At 49.9% G+C, this 16,367-nt stretch overlaps 1 protein-coding gene across 1 annotated transcript in view; it reads left to right on the top strand.

Annotated features, from left to right (window-relative positions):
• Nucleotides 1–5,511, top strand: part of SPMAP2L (sperm microtubule associated protein 2 like) — a 30,460-nt gene extending 24,949 nt beyond the window's left edge. Inside the window, exon 9 of the mRNA XM_075066063.1 lies at nucleotides 5,397–5,511. Within this exon, the coding sequence (XP_074922164.1) occupies nucleotides 5,397–5,511 (115 nt within the window). The remainder of the gene's footprint in view (nucleotides 1–5,396) is intronic.
• Nucleotides 5,512–16,367: the final 10,856 nt, after the last annotated feature.

Raw genomic sequence — 16,367 nt, 5'->3', positions numbered from 1 at the left:
CTGGAGAATTGACTTGTGAGAAAAGAGCTAAATATACTTAACTTAGTTAAGCAGTGACTAAGTGAGGATGTGATACTCTGCAAATTTGAGATGCGTAACCACCAAGGAAGGAGAGGAATTTGTGCATGTGACTGTGCAGGACATAGCTGGGGTAATGGGAAGAAACTGAGAAAATAAAACATAGGTGGAATATCAGGAGATGTGCCTTGACCGTGAGATGAATTAGATGCTTCAGTAGCATCAAAGGGAATTTTATAGCTGGTCTGCACAATACTTTACAAAGTATACTCCCTGGTTTGGCAGGGAGATAGGAGTCCCTCACCCTACTCGCTATCTGATCATTTGATTTCTCTGGCTTCTGTGATTCAGTCTGTTGAATTTTTCTCTGCTTCTCAGCAGTGCTGTAGGTTTTCTTTGAGAGGAGTGTTCATTCCTCATGTCAGGCTTAGGGATGCTGCTTTGCTTCAGGCAAGGGCAGCACTAAGTTATAGTTGGCACCTTTTGTTGCTGTCTCTATTAAGTAGCATCTGGAAGACAACCAGGACCAGAGACCCATTGTGCTAAACATCGCCCAAGCACATAGTGTGAGACAGTCCCTGCCCCAAAGAACTTACCCTCTAAGGGTTGGTCACTCTAGAGAGATCAACCTAGCTACTTTCCTCTGGGGTGTGACAATCCACACCCCTGAACAGCATAGCTCAGCAGACTTAAGTCTGCACATAGACAGTGCTATGTAAACAAAAGACATCTTCTGTCAACCTAGCTACTACCTCTCAGGCAACGGGATTACACCAGTGGGAGAACCTGACCAATCTGATTGCCTTCTATGATGAGATAACTGGCTCTGTGGATGTGGGGAAAGCAGTGGCAGTGATATGCCTTGACTTTAGCAAAGCTTTTGATACGGTCTCCCACAGTATTCTTGCCAGCAAGTTAAAGAAGTATGGGCTGGATGAATGGACTATAGTGTGGATAGAAAACTGGCTAGATCGTCAGGCTCAACAGCTCATGATCAACGGCTCAATGTCAGCTGGTATGAAGCAGAGTGCCCCAGAGGTTGGTCCTGGGGCTGGTTTTGTTCAACATCTTTATTAATGATCTGGATGATGGGATGAATTGCACCCTCAGCAAGTTTGCAGATAACACTGAAATGGGGAGAGGTAGATATGCTGAAAGGGTAGGGATAGGGTCCAGAGTGACCTAGACAAATTGGAAGATTGAGCCAAAAGAAATCTGATGAGGTTCAACAAGGACAAGTGCAGAGTCCTGCGCTTAGGATGGAAGAATCCCATTTCCTGTTACAGGCTGGGGACTGACTGGCTAAGCGGCAGTTCTTCAGAAAAGGACCTGGGGGTTACAGTGGATGAGAAGCTGGATGCCTGGATCACTATACCTGGAGTCATAGACAGTCCCTTTAGACTCTTGAGCCTATCTTGCCACCCAGACAAACTTAACGTTGTGATTAAAAAGTTACAGAAACCAAAAATCACATCACATTAGGTTATTCCAATCCCAAAGTCACTTATCCCAAACCAAGTGGTACTCTGGATCTTATGCCAAAAACAATCCTGATAGCCAGTTCTCTAGTAAATTAACTAAAGGTTTATTAGCTAAGAAAAAGAAATGAGTTATTGGGAGGTTAAAGCAGGTAAAACATATTATCAGGTGAGTCAAAGTTTGTAAGTCCAAATGTTAGCAGAGATGTAGTAATCTGCCAATCTCCAAAAGTCTTTCAGGGTTCATAGAATCATCATAGAATATCAGGGTTGGAAGGGAACTCAGGAGGTATCTAATCCAACCCCCTGCTCAAAGTAGGATCAACCCCCAATTCGAAAAAAAAATGATTCTGTCCACATGACCAAACTGGTTTTTGATTTAAAGGGCTCTTTAATCCGATTTCTGTACTCCACCTTCGCAAGTGGAGTAGTGCTTAAATCGAGATCACAATCCTGGGTTAAAGGTATTGTGGATGCAATACAACATTATTGGCCTCCAGGAGCTATCCCAGAATGCTCCCGTGTGACCGCTCTGGACAACACTCTCAACTCCAATGCACTAGCTAGGTGGGCAGGAGAAGCCCCAGGAACTTCTAAATTTCGTTTCCTGTTTGGTCACCATCAGCACAAGTGACCATCAGCACGGTTCCCCATCACAGGTGACCATGCAGAGTCCACCATCACAGGAGATCACGTAGTCCCAGATTCACAGACAAGCCCCAGCATGGTCCGAATGGGAGGTACTGGATCTCATTGCATGCTGGGGAGGTGAGTCTGTTATGGCAGAACTACGATCCAGAAAAAGGAATGGAAATACATACGCTAAAGTCTCCAGGGCCATGACAGAAAAAGCCTACTCCAGGGACACATGATAGTGTCACACAAAAATCAAGGAGCTCAGGCAAGCGTACCAATAAGCCAGGGAGGCGAATGGGCGCTCTGGGTCACAGCCCCAGACATTCCGCTTCTACCGTGAGCTCCATGCAATTAAGGGGGTGACGCCACCACTACCCCACCACTGTCCGTGGACACCTGCAAGGGGGAAGTCCCATGGAGTGAGGAGGAAGAGTCATTGGAGGACAAAGAAGAGGAGGAAGAGGAGGAGGACAGGGCACAGGCAGCAGGTGGGGAATCTGTTTTCCCTTGCTCTCACAGATACTGTGGATCACACAGCAAGCAGCAATGACAGTTGGAATATTGGTTGTGCTGAGATCTAACCGAATCAGTAAACTGTGCCAGCACCCTTTCAAATGTCCAAAAGCACATTATACCACCATTCTTCACTTGCTCAGCCTATAGTTGAACTGCTCCTTACTACTGTCCAGGGTGCCTGTATACAGCTTCATGAGCCATGGCATTAAGCAGTAGGCTGGATCCTCGAGGATAGCTATAGGCATTTCAACATCCTCAATGGTTATTTTCTGGTCAGGGAAGTAAGTCCCTTCCTGCAGCTCTTCCTGAAGATTCAAGTGTCATACACCTTTCCTGGCCATTCCACGTTGATGTCGGTGAAACGTCCCATGTGATCCACCCATGCTTGCAACACCATGGAAAAGTACCCCTTGCGGTTTATGTACTGGCCACCATGGTGTGCCGGGGCCAAGATGTGCTCTGTCTATCACCCCATCGCAGTTAGGGAACCCCAGCGCATTAAAGCCAAACACTATGGTCTGCACATTTCCCAGAGTCACTACCTGCCGAAAAAAGGTGGGAAATGGTTAGATAAAAGAGTAGATAGAAAGACAAGAGGACATGCGAGGTGGATTCATAGTACCAGGAGGCAGGCAGTGCACCATACTGCACCGTCTGCTGGCAGTACAGCATCTGCCGTAGCTTTCATGGAGGGAGGAGCGAGTGATGGCACACACCCAGAAACACCCATGAGAATGTTTTTGCCCCATCATGCACTGGGAGCTTAATCCACAATTCCAATGGGCGGCAGAGACTGTGGGAATTCTTGGATAGTTTCCCACAGTGCACCGCTCTGACATTCGATGCTAGCCTCAGTACTGTGGACTCACTCTGCCGAATTCATGCATTTTATTGGGGACACACAACAGCGAATGTATAAAATAGCTTCTGAAAATTCGAATAGAATAAGTTCGAATTAATTTCATACTTTAAGGAAGGAGACTCCACCACCTCCCTAGGTAACCCGTTCCAGTGCTTCACCACCCTCCTAGTGAAAATTTTTTTTCTAATATCCAACCTAAACCTCCCCCACTCCTTGTTCTGTCATCTGGTACCACTGAGAACAGTCTAGATCCATCCTCTTTGGAACCCCCTTTCAGGTAGTTGAAAGCAGCTATCAAATCCCCTATTCTTCTCTTCTAAGATTAAAATCCCAGTTTCCTGCATCTTCTCCTCATAATATCGTGCTCCAAGCCCTAATAATTTGTTGTCCTCTGCTGGACTCTTTCCAATTTTTCACATCCTTCTAATAGTGTGGGGCGAAAACTGGACACAGGTTACAGCTTGAGGCCGTCACCAATGCTGAATAGAGGGGAAGGATCACATCTCTCGATTGCTGGCAATGCCGCTACTTATACAGCCCAAAAGCTGTTACCTTCTTGGCAACAAGGGCACACTGTTGACTCTATCCAGCTTCTTTCCACGTTGTAACCCTAGGGTTTTCTTGAAGAACTGCCTGCCTAGCCCATTCGGCTCCTAGTCTGCAGCGTGCATGAGATTTTCATCTAAGTGGACTTGCATGTCCCTCGCCCCCCCCCCCCTCCCTCCCCCCCCCCCCCCCCCCCCCCCCCCCCCCCCTTTTGACTCATATCCAGCTTCTCATCCACTGTAACCTGTAGGTCCTTTTCTGCAGAACTGCTGCCTAGCCATTCAGTCCCTAGTCTGTAGCAGTGCATGGGATTCTTTTGTGCTAAGTGCAGGACTCTGCACTTGTCTTTGTTGAACCTCATCAGATTTCTTTTGGCCCAATCCTTTAGTTTGTCTAGGTCCCTCTGTATCCTATCCCTACCCTCCAGCATATCTACCACTCCTCCCAGTTTAGTGTCATCTGCAAACTTGCTGAGGGTGCAGTCCACGCCATCCTCCAGATCATTAATTAGTTACACAGGAGAAGCCTGGGGTTTTCTGTCCACTCACTTAGTTTTTCCACCCTGTTGGAATCCAGATAGCGCAGAGATGCAGGATCATTCCATGAACCCATATTTATAGCTTTCCCCCACAAAAGGTAATCTGATAAGTGTCTTTATTCCTCCATGATGCCTGGCTTTGAAATGAGCATTTCCTGCTATAGCCATTAAGTCTTTCATTAGCATTTCCAAGGTTTATGTCTGATGAGTTTAGTCACAGAGATATACACGATGTAAAAGGTAATATAATATCAAACAACAATCCTTCATTAGTTTTTATGAAGTTTTAACACCTGATTACAATCCTACATGAACACACCTTTGATTACAGGGTATACATAATGTAGAAGTAACGTAATAGCAAAATATGGAATATAGATGGATGAAAACAATATAATCAACAACTTTGATATTCACAATCAAGGGAAGTGCCTTGAGAATCTGGCATGTGCTGGCACCTGGCCTGTCAGCATGTCAACCATAATTATCTGTGGCAATATATCACCACGTATTACAAAATGTTCTGTGATATATTTTCCAAAAATAATGAAATTTTAGTACTGTGGGACTTTTCACTGACACCTGCTATTAAATCTTGGCTGAGAGAGGTGGAGAGCTCACCAGTGATTTGTGCAGAGTGTTAGGGGTGCATTTGAAGGTCTCCTGAGAACATAAGCTCTTATTGTTAGTAGCTGTAGATTCAGAACTTAGGCTCCAGTTGTTAAAACTGAGGCAGTCTTCAGAAATCACTGTGCCACAATTCATACTCCTAACACTTTCTTCTGTGTTTTCACTGTTTCAGGCTCACTGCAAACCTTGCTCAGTTTGATCCAGATGCCTTTTTAGTAAAGGAGTCTGCTAAGAAGGCAGTTTGCTCCAGTAGGCTTCAAAAACTAGCACACCCTATTGAGCGCTGAACCCGTTGGCTCTTAAGTTCATTGAATCCTTAGAAAATTCATGGCTCTCTTGTCTGCTGTCTCCTTCCCTAGAGTGTTTGATTACAGGTTGTAGATCGGGGTCTCAAACTCAGTTTACCTTAGGTCCAGTGCCCGTCTTCAAATCCTCCCAATGGCTCAATGTCACTCATGCCACCCAGAACCCGCCCCCCCCAATTCCACCTCCCACCTGCCTAAGGCTCTGGGATGGAGTTTGGGTGGGGGAGGAGGTCTGGGGTAGGGGATTGGGGTGCAGGCTGTGGGAGAGAGTTTGAGTGCAGAAGGGGTGAGAGGTTGGGCTCTGAGAGGGAGTTTGGGTGGGGGAGGAGGTCTGGGGTGCAGGCTCTGGGGTGGAGTTTGGGGGAAGAGAGTGTGTGGGAAAGGGGTGAAGGCTCTGGGAGAGATTTGGGGAGCTGGGGAGAGTGGGGATGGGGTGAAGGATCTGGGAGGGAGTTTGGGAGCTGGGGTGTTTGGGGAATGGTTGCAGGCTCTGGGAGGAAGTTTGGGGGCTGAGAAGTGTGTGGGGAGGGGGTGCAGGCTCTGGGAGGGAGTATGGGGACCGGGTGCAGGCTCTGGGAGGGAGTTTGGCGGCTGGGGATGCGTGGAGATGGCGCGCAGGCACTGGGAGGGAGTTTGGGGGTGGGAGAGGGTGTGGGGAGGGGTGCAGGCTCTGGGAGGGAGTTTGGGGGCTGGGGGTGTGTGGGAATGGGGCACAGGATATGGGAGGGAGTTTGGGGGTGGGAAGAGGAAGGGAGTGAAGGCTCTAGGAAGGAGTTTGGGGGTGGGAGGGGATGTGTGGGAAGGGGAAGGAGCGCTGGCTCTGGGAGGGAGTTGGGGGGCTGTGGGTGTGTGGGGAGAGGGTGCAGGCTCTGGGAGGGAGTTTGGTGATGGGATGGGATATGGGGAGGAGGTACAGGCTCTGGGAGGGAGTGTAGGAACTGGGTGCAGTCTGTGGGAGGGAATTTGGGGACTGGGAGGTGGTGTGCGGGAAGGGGGTGCAGGCTCTGGGAGGGAGTGTGGGATTGGGCGGGGGTGTAGAGATGGGGACACAGGCTCTGGGAGGGAGCTGGGGGGCTGGGAGGTTTTGTGGGGATGGGGCACAGGCTCTGGGAGGGAGTGTGGGGATGGGAGGGGGTGTAGGGACGGGGGCACAGGCTCTGGAAGGGAGTTTGGGGGCTGAGAGGATGTGTGGGAATGGGGCACAGGCTCTGGGAGGGAGTGTGGGGATGGGAGGGGGTGTAGGGACGGGGGCACAGGCTCTGGGAGGGAGTTTGGGGGCTGAGAGGTTGTGTGGGAATGGGGCACAGGCTCTGGGAGGGAGTGTGGGGATGGGAGGGGGTGTAGGGACGGGGGCACAGGCTCTGGGAGGGAGTTTGGGGGCTGAGAGGATGTGTGGGAATGGGGCACAGGCTCTGGGAGGGAGTGTGGGGTTGGGCGGGAGTGTAGAGATGATGGCACAGACTCTGGGAGGGAGTTTGGGGGCTGAGAGGTTGTGTGGGACTGGGGCACAGGCTCTGGAAGGGAGTGTGGGGTTGGGCGGGAGTGTAGAGATGGGGGCACAGGCTCTGGGAGGCAGTTTGGGGGCTGAGAGGTTGTGTGGGACTGGGGCTCAGGCTCTGGGAGGAGGTGTGGGGATCAGAGCCAGGTTTACAATGGCGCCAGTAGCGCCATGGAGCTGGGCCCATGCTCAGAAGGGGCCCCAGCCTGCTCTGCTTGCACTGCGCCCTGAGACCCCACCAGCCTGCTGGATCCCCCCACCCTGCCCACCACTTGCTCCTCTTACCCTGCCCGCCGAGGGCTCCTCTTCACCTCCTGGCCCCACCCTCCGGCTTCTCTGCCCCCTGGCCAGACCCCAGTGAACCTCCGGCTCCGGGCAGTCTCTGCTTCCCACCACCTATGGGGTCCCACCTGTCTCCCTGGGGCTGAGCTGTCTGGGACTGGTGCAGAATCCTGGCCAGTCTCAGCCAGCTGGAGGGGAACAGTATGGGGGGCTTGGCTGGGCCCTTCCAGGGAAGTGGGTCCTGAGGGAGGCTGTCTGGGGCAGGCCCTGTCCTGGCTGATCACACTACTCCCGAGGGGCCAGAGCGATTCCCTGCCTCAGGACCTGCACTGGCGGCTCAGCCCAGCCCACTGTCACCTCCAGCAGGGCCAGTAACTGCTGCTGGGAGGCAAGGCATGGGAGAGGGTGTGTCTGGAGGGACTGGGGTGGGGTTGCTGAGCTGTGAGGGGGGATCTATGTGTGTTGGGGTACTAGAGAGTGCGGGTTCTGTGCATGTGTGGTGGGGGTGTGGGGGTGCTGACAGGGGTGGTGTTATGCAGGGCGTTGTGTATTTGTTGCAGGGTCTGGGGGGCAGGGGCACTGGGCATAGTGGGTCTGAGGAAGCTTTGGCCATAGGGAATTGGAGGGCTGTTCCAGTGTTGGGTGGTGGTGGGGGTCTGTGCGTGGCAGCAAAGGGCTGGGCAGGCCACTGTGCATCTGGCAACTGCAGGTTTGTAAACAGTGCCCTCACACTGGGCACTATGGTGCCCCAGGCCAGCCGCTCACTCCAGGGACCAACCCCCTGCACCATGCTCCATTGCCCCCAGGGGAGCCCACAGATATGTTGGGCGCTGGGCCTACAAAAGGTTAATCTGGCTCTAGTGGGGTGAGGTGCAGGCTCTGGGAGGGAGTTTGGGGGCGGGAGGGCTTGTGTGGAAAGGAGAAGGGGCCGCAGGCTTTGGGAGAGAGTTTGGGAACTGGGGTGGGTGGGAAGGGGGTGCAGGCCCTGGGCCACAGGGAAGGGCCGGCGGACACTGCAGCAAGCAGGCAGATGCCTCTCAGCTCCACTGCACTGCTGGGGCCCCTGAAGGGGGAGCGCTCAGGGGTGGCAGGTGGGGCCAAGGGAGAGACCTGGCCCCAAAACTACTGGGAGCCCCGCAGGCCACATTGGGGAGGCTCGTGGGCCGCAGAAGGCCATGGGCCGGGAGTTTGAGACCCTGTTGTAGATAGACTGTATGCTTGGGGGAGTTTGAATAAAGAAGAGGTGGGCAATCTAGGCAAAAGCCATCCAGTGATTCAACTGCTGCTGCTTTTAAATACGCTGTGTCTCTACCCAAGTTCTCAAATAAAAATGTGTCCAAAAATAACAAAAAATTAGAGTATCTCTTTGCACTATTAGGGCTATATCATACTCCCCATGCCCTGAGTTCCTTTTCTTCAGAGCGGCACCCTATGAGAGGATTTCGTCCATGAGTGCTGTAGCTCATCAAATGCCACATTGCCCTTATATAACATGTTTTAGTTTCATCTTCATGGGTGGGCCCTGAACCACCATGGTCTGCAAAGACATGCCTTTCGCTTCACCAGGAGGCACCTACAGTCCAATGCAGAAATCCTTGTTGATGTTTTTCGTAAGAGATTTCCATTCACTGTTAGAGCGGGGTGAATTTGTTCTCGCAAATAGTTTATTCACCAAAAAATGCAGTTTCAGGTTGACTGAAACTATTTGCAAATTTGGGTCGAACTCAGTGAATAGTTTTGGTTGGGAAAAAAGGAAAATATAATCTGAAAATGCTGAAGTGAAACATTTTGATTTTTTGTTTCAAAATGATGATTTGTTTAAAAATTTAGCTAATTTCCCCCCAAAGTGTAAAAAGCTCCCAAAATAAAATGAAATGAAATATTCTATTTTGAGTTGAACTAAATGTTTTGTTTGACCCAAAACAAAAAAAAAATCTTTTAGGGTGAGGAAATATTGAAAAATTGTCATTTTGAGTTGACCCAAAACAAAACATTTTTCTGTGTTTTTTTCAGTTTGGCCACTGAACTGAAAAAAATCAGTTATTCAATCAGCGCTATTCTCATACTTTTCTGAAACAGTTAAATAACACTTAGGATAGATTTACACTTGGATTACTTTGTAAATGAAGGATATTATTCACAAATTGCTACGGTAACGGATGAAAGGGATGTGTGTGACGAAGTGGGGGGTTTCTTGGGTTTTCTGTGTTTTCCAGTGGGTTACATGTAGAGAGAGGGGGACTCCTTGTCCCCAGGTGTTACAGGTTTAATGAGGTGAGGGGCGAGGGAGTTTGTTGTTACAGAGGACCAGAGAGGGAACTTGGGATCCCGGCCGATGGCGTGGAGGATGGAGACCCCAGCGATCGGTGACCTGGGGACCCGGACACCCAGCTCAGGAGTCACAGCCTTTTCTGGCCAGTGGGAGGACAATGGGCTGCGAAGAGAGGACCCCGGTAACCTGATCAGCCGGTTCCAGCCAGAGGGGCCATAGGAGAGGAGACTCAGGCCTTCCTGTTTATGATCCTGTTTACCTGGAGAGAAGACAATGGACAGAGGCGGGGCTTGGGGCCGGGGATATCGGAGGCCCAACTGGGAAGCAGGGGGTCTCTGGGCTGGAGACGGGGAGCAGGCAGATCCCACCTGGCTTCAGGGAGACAGGGATGTGCTGTGCTGAGGGAAGCCAGGCCTGAGGCCCTGAGAGTTTCCTGTGCTGGGTTCAACTCTCAATAAACCCTCCTGTTTTACGCTGGCTGAGAGTTGCTCCAGTCTAGAGAACAGGGTTGCATCAACCCCTTTGGGGATGAGACAGCCGGGGGGTCCAGAGCACGTGGACTCTCTGAGGGGGCCCATGGTGAGAGACAGATGTGCTAAGGCTCTGAGAAGTGTGGCTCCAGGAGGTGGAGGGGCTTAACCCCAAGAGAGAGAGAACCCCCAAGAAGGGCTGTTGCACTGGAAGGGGCACCCCCTCACAGACCTTATGGGGTCATGAATGGGCACGATCTGTGAGTCCGTGACAAAGTGTATACGCTCAAGTGTAATCTGTTCTTTGCTTTATAGACTCAAAATCCCATATGGAATGCCAATAAGTGAGGAGGAGCACATATTTAGGGAACATAAGAACGGCTATACTGGGTCAGACCGAAGGACCATCTAGCCCAGTATCCTGTCCTCTGACAGTGGCCAGTGCCAGGTGCCCCAGAGGGATTGAATAGAACAGGTAATCCTCAAGTGATCCAGCACCTGTCGCCAGTTCCCATCTTCTGGCAAACAGAGGCTAGGGACCCCATCCCTGCCCATCCTGGCTAATAGCCATTGATAATAGCACCCCTTAGCAATGCAGTTATTAAATGGGGTACTAGTAAAGAGGATAGGAAAGAAGCTGATAAAGTACAGGTAGAAGCTAGGGAGGAACAGTCAAATGTAAAAGCGTCCCATTTAAATATGAGCTGTGAAGGAAAGCAACTGAATATCGACAAACTGTACAAGTGCTTATATACAAACGTTACATGTCTAAATACTAGCGTGAACTAGCATGCCTGGCAATAAATGAGGATGTTGACATAACAGGCATAATGGAAGCTTGGTGGAATGATAATAATCAATAGGATGTGGTAATACCAGAGTACAAAATATATAGGAATGACAGAGTAGTTTGTGCTCGTGAGGGAGTGGCATACTATGTGACAGAAAGGATAGAGTCAAATAAATTACAAATCTTAAATCAAACTATCTCATAAAATCTCTATGGCTAGAAAGAACAGAATTATCAGACTTAGATGGCTCTGATATATTGAGGAAGAGTCAACACAGCTTTTTAAAAGGGAAATCATGCCTCACCAATCTATTAGAATGCTTTGAGGGCATCAGCAAACGTGGACAAGGGTGATCCAGTGGATATAGTGCACTTGGACTTTCAGAAAGTCTTTGACAAGGTCCCTCACCAAAGGCTCTTAAAAAAAGTAAGCTCTCAAGGTTCTCTCTTGGATCAGTAACTGATTAAAAGATAGGAAACAAAAGATAGGAATAAATTATCAGTTTTCACAGTGGAGAGAGAAAGCAATAATGGGGTTCTCCAAGGATCTATCCTGGGACCTGTGCTATAAATGATCAGGAAAAGGGGATGAAAAGTGAAGTGGCAAAGTTTGCAGATGATAGAGAATTACTCATGATAGTTAAGTCCAAAACAGACTGTGAAGAGTTACAGAGGAGTCTCGCAAAACTGAGGCACTGGGTGACAGAATGGCAGATGAAATTCAGTGTTGATAAATTCAAAGTAATGGACATTGGAAAACATAATCCCAACTGTACATACAAAATGATGGGGTGTAAATTATTTGTTACCACTCAAGAAAGAGATCTTAGAGTCAGTAGCTAATTCTCTGTAAACCGTTGCTCAATGTGCAGCGGCAGTCCAAAAAGCGACTATAGGAAAGGGATAAATAATAAAACAGAAAATATCATACAGCTACAATATAAATCCATGGTACACCCACACTTTGAATACTATGTGTAGTTCTGGTCGCCCCATCTAAAAAAAAATACATTAGAATCTGAAAAGGTGTAGAGAAATGCAACAAAAATGATTAGGGGTATGGAACAGCTTCCACATGTGGCGATATTAAAAAGACAGAGACTGTTCATCTTAGAAAAGAAACAATTAAGGTGATAGAGGGTCTATAAGATCATGAATGGCTTGGAGAAAGTGAACAAGGAAGTGTTGTTTACTACTTCACATAACAGAAGAACTAGGGGGACACCCACTTCACACAGCGCATAGTCAATCAATGGAACTCATTGCCAGGGGATGCTGTGAAGGCCAAATTTATAACTGGGTTCAAAAAAGAATTAGATAAGTTCATAGAAGATAGGCCCATCAATGACTATTAGCCAAGATGGTCAGGGATATAACCCGATGCTCCAGATATCCCTAAACCTCCAACTACCAGAAGCTGGACTAGACAACAGGGAATGGATCACTTCCAATTTCAGTGTTCTGTTCATTCTCTTGAAAGCACCTGGCAGTATCAGAAGACAGGATACTAGGCTAGATAGACCACTGGTCTGATCCAGTATGGGCATTTTTTATGTTCTTAAGCACCCTCAGCAAATTTGTGGCTGATGTTACACTGGGGGGAGAAGTAGATACACTGGAGGATAGGGACAGGGACGGGTCCAGAGTGACCTAGACAAATTGGAGGATTGAGCTAAAAGAAATCTGATGAGGTTCAACAAGGACAAGTGCAGAGTCCTGCTCTTAGGATGGATGAATCTCATTCACTGTTACAGACTAGGGACCGAATGGCTAAGCAGCAGTTCTGCAGAAAAGGACCTGGGGATTACAATGGACAAGAAGCTGGATATGAGTCAGCAATGTGTCCTTGCTGCTAAGAAAGCTAACGGAATTTTGGGCTGCATTAGTTGGAGCATTGCCAATAGATGGAGGGAAGTGATTATTCCCCTCTGTTTGGCATTGGTGAGGCCTCATCTGCAGTATGGTGTCCAGTTTTGGTCCCCTCACTACAAATTGGAGAGAGTCCAGTGGAGGGCACATGACTTACAATGAGAGGCTGAGGGAACTGGGGCTTATTTAGTCTGCAGAAGAGACCAGTGGGGGAGGGGGGTTAGATTGCAGCTTTCAACTACCTGAGGTTGGTGGAGGGGGGGTCCAAAGAGGATGGAGCTCAGCTGTTCACCTCCCTCTCCTTTGTTTTGGCGAAGGGGTGAGAAAGTTGAGATGTGGTGTGTAAAGGTGCAGAGATACTGCTGTGTATTGTGGAGGGGTTAAAACACTGCAAATAAACTGTGCAGGGGGTTTACAAGCAAAGTCTCTGTGTGGCCTGTGTTGTAGAAGAGGTGGGGGTGCAGCACGCTGCCCCATCACAGTGTCTCCCCTCCTGGATTGAGTTCTCTACCTAGTGGGCTATTGGGCATAAGGGGGGCTGGCACTGCTACCAACACCTTGGTGTTTTGGCTTGGGCGCCTGGCTTCAGCAGAGGGTTTGCAGCCATGAATCCCAAGCAGAGGAAGGTGGCTAAGAGGATGGGGCTTAGACCACTTCCCTTCTCCTCACTCTATTCTATTGGGTAGGTTGGGCAGCTCCCCTGCTCAGCATACTGCTTTTGTGGATCCCATTCCTGGGCGCTGTGATGCTCCCTGTGTCCTGAGCAGAGAGCCTAAGGGTATGGCTACGCTTGCAGCTGTACAGCGCTGGGAGTTAAAGCTGTCTTCGTACAGCTGTGTAGGGAAAGCGCTGCAGTGTGGCTACATTGACAGCTACCAGCGCACTGTCATGGCCACATTTGCAGCATCTGGGAGTGGTGCATTATGGGCAGCTATCCCACTGTTCAAGTGGCTGCAACGTGCTTTTCAAAAGAGAGGGGTGGGGTGGAGTGTGACAGGGAGCGTGGGGGGGAAGAGACTGGATTTTTGGAACCGACACTCTGGCAGCAGCTGCCTTGCAAGTTCCGACCCCCTCCCCCACTCCTCTCTCACTCACTGAAAGCAAACAGCAGCTGATAAGCAGCCTCCCCGAAACAGACCCCCGCTCCCTCCCTCCCACGTGCCATGCTGCTTCTCTCCTCAAGCCCCCTCCCTCCCCCTCTCTTCAAGCAAACACCAGCTGTGGGCGTTCCAAAGGGAGCCCCCTGCCTGCCTCTGCTCATTCACAGCAAACAGGAGCTGTGTTTGTTTTTTTGATAAGCAGCTTCGGGAGCCTGGAGTTCACAAGAAAACAAACAGAGACATCACAACAAAACAAAGAGTGTAATCTTTACTTAAAAGCATTATGGGAAGGTTCCAGAGGTCAGTTACTGCGTAGTAAGATTATTCCCTGTTTACACTGGCACCCCAGCACTGCAGCAGCAGCACTATACTCTTTATTCCTCTTGCGGAGGTGGGTACAAGCAGCACTGTAGCCAGGGAGATACTGCGTTGGATGTGCCTTGCTGGTGTGGACGGGGAGTGAGTTACAGTGCCATAAAGCCACTAACAGTGCTGTAACTCTCAAGTGTAGCCAAGGCCTAAGTCAAGGCTGAAAATTCCTCTGAGTGGTAGGGCAGCTGTCGTTAGATGCTGCAATGCTGATGCTCAGTCATCTTCTGGCTCTAGTGTTGAGTGCGCCATGCAGTGCCCTTTAAATATTGCCGCCTTTCTGGGCTGTATTCATGCTCATTGTTTGGAAGCTGAATGCAGGATGTTCAGTGTTTCTCCTTGGCATCAGTTCTTAAACCTCCCCTCCTCGCAAAAAAACAACCTACTGCTTTTCTCTCTCCTCTAGTGACTCAGACGTCACTGCATCAGTTAGACCAACTCCAGCAAGGACAAGGGTGATATTGCTTTAAATACAAGGGCCTAGGTTGCTAGGACTCTAGCTACTTGCACTGTAACTCTGCTCCTGCGTGAATGTCTAGCCTTTGCTACTCTCCATGGTGATGTGACGCATCCCAGCGCTGGGACAAGCAATTCCACAGCTCTTTGAAGGGATGGTATTCAGAGCACTGGGGGGAATAAATATTTAGCACTCATGACAGCTGCCAGATTGGGTCCTCTTTGAGATAGGAAAGGAATGGATGTCAGCCAATTAGGGAATAGCAGAGATTCCACTCCCGCCTGTCAGGGAGAAAAGCTTACATTGCACTCAGGCCTGTTGGGCTGACACTGCAATAGTTCTTCCCTCTCACTTTTGTTGCCATACTCCCAAACCTACCTCACCCAGTTGCTGTGGGCCAGCACAGCTAATATTTAGAAATCTCTATGAAAACTGTGAGCAACATGATCTCACCTCATTCAGCACCTTTGCCCCCAGCTGCCTCAATTTCCCTGCTCTCAGGCTTTCAAATCATGTCCTAGATGCTTGGGCAAGTCAAATATCCCTTCCAGGAGATGGTATTAAAACACCCCAGGTCAACTAAACAAAACAGACACTCGCACTTCATGCTGGGCCTTCCCTGGATTGATAGGAGGTGCCTTACCAGGGCCTTGCACTGAGCAAATCAGGGCGATAGAAGAGAAACTTCCCCTCCCCCTCAATAAACAAGGGCAAGTGTCCAAGCCCCTCTTTGCCGTCGGCTTTTCAGTACCCATTTTCCCAGAGCCAGCTTGTTCTCCCTGAATGCTTCCCTCCAATGCTCCCTTTCTGGAGCTTCTGCCCCACAGGGGAGGGCACTTTTACCAGCCCCTCTCTCTGGGAAGCCTGGAGAGCCCCTTCCCCAGTCCGCTCTGACTCTGTCTTGCCTGTACGTTCCCCTTTATCTTTGTATCAGGACAGCCCCAGCTCTTTCTTTCAGCCCCCACAGCTCTCTGCGCAGGGGAGTGCTGCCAGCTCTGCTCCAAAGAGGCCTCCAAGGGCCTTCCTGGGCTCTTGAGCCCCCTCTCATGGGAAGCTTTGCCTGGGGCTACCTTCGCATGATGCCTAGTCACCTGGCCCAAGTCCAAACCCATCACGTGCCTGGCAGGCGGGCTGAGCTTAGCCCCCCACTCCCCACACCACCCCGAAGGACCAGGCCACCCTATGACACAGGTTTCTGGGCTGGATTCACAAAGGGATGTGGACACCTAACTGCCTCTTTCAATATTTAGGTGCCACTGATGTTCTCAAAAGCCCTGCTCAGCTGCCATCTCAATGCCCACAGGCACCTAAGTTCACCTGGTGGGCAGCCTTGTGTGTGCCGAACTCCTGATGCTGCCCCAGCAGGATGCTCCAGCCAGGTAATTCCCTGCCTCTCTCCTGTGAGGGACCCACTCTGGTAGGTGTGCGCTGATCTCACCCAGACAGGATGAGTGGGGATGTGTCCCAGGAGTCAGGTGGGCAGGGTGTTTCCTGGGGAGAGGGAAGATCCAAATTCAAATCCCTGCTCTGTCTGCTTAGGAGAAGGGACTTCACCCAGGCTCTGGCATCTTCTAGTTGAGGGCCTCAACTGTCGCTGGGTTAGAGTCAATCCCTCACTTGCTTTCTCTGAGCCAGGTGACTATTTATACCTGGTCGAATGACTTTAACAGGAGAGACTGAGCTATCCCCTCCCCTGAATATCCCACAGGGCCTCTCCTGAGAGCTGGGAGC

This window comes from Chelonoidis abingdonii, chromosome 5, assembly GCF_003597395.2.
Source record: "Chelonoidis abingdonii isolate Lonesome George chromosome 5, CheloAbing_2.0, whole genome shotgun sequence".
Taxonomy (NCBI): domain Eukaryota; kingdom Metazoa; phylum Chordata; order Testudines; family Testudinidae; genus Chelonoidis; species Chelonoidis abingdonii.
This window is presented reverse-complemented; position numbering and strand designations above follow the sequence as displayed.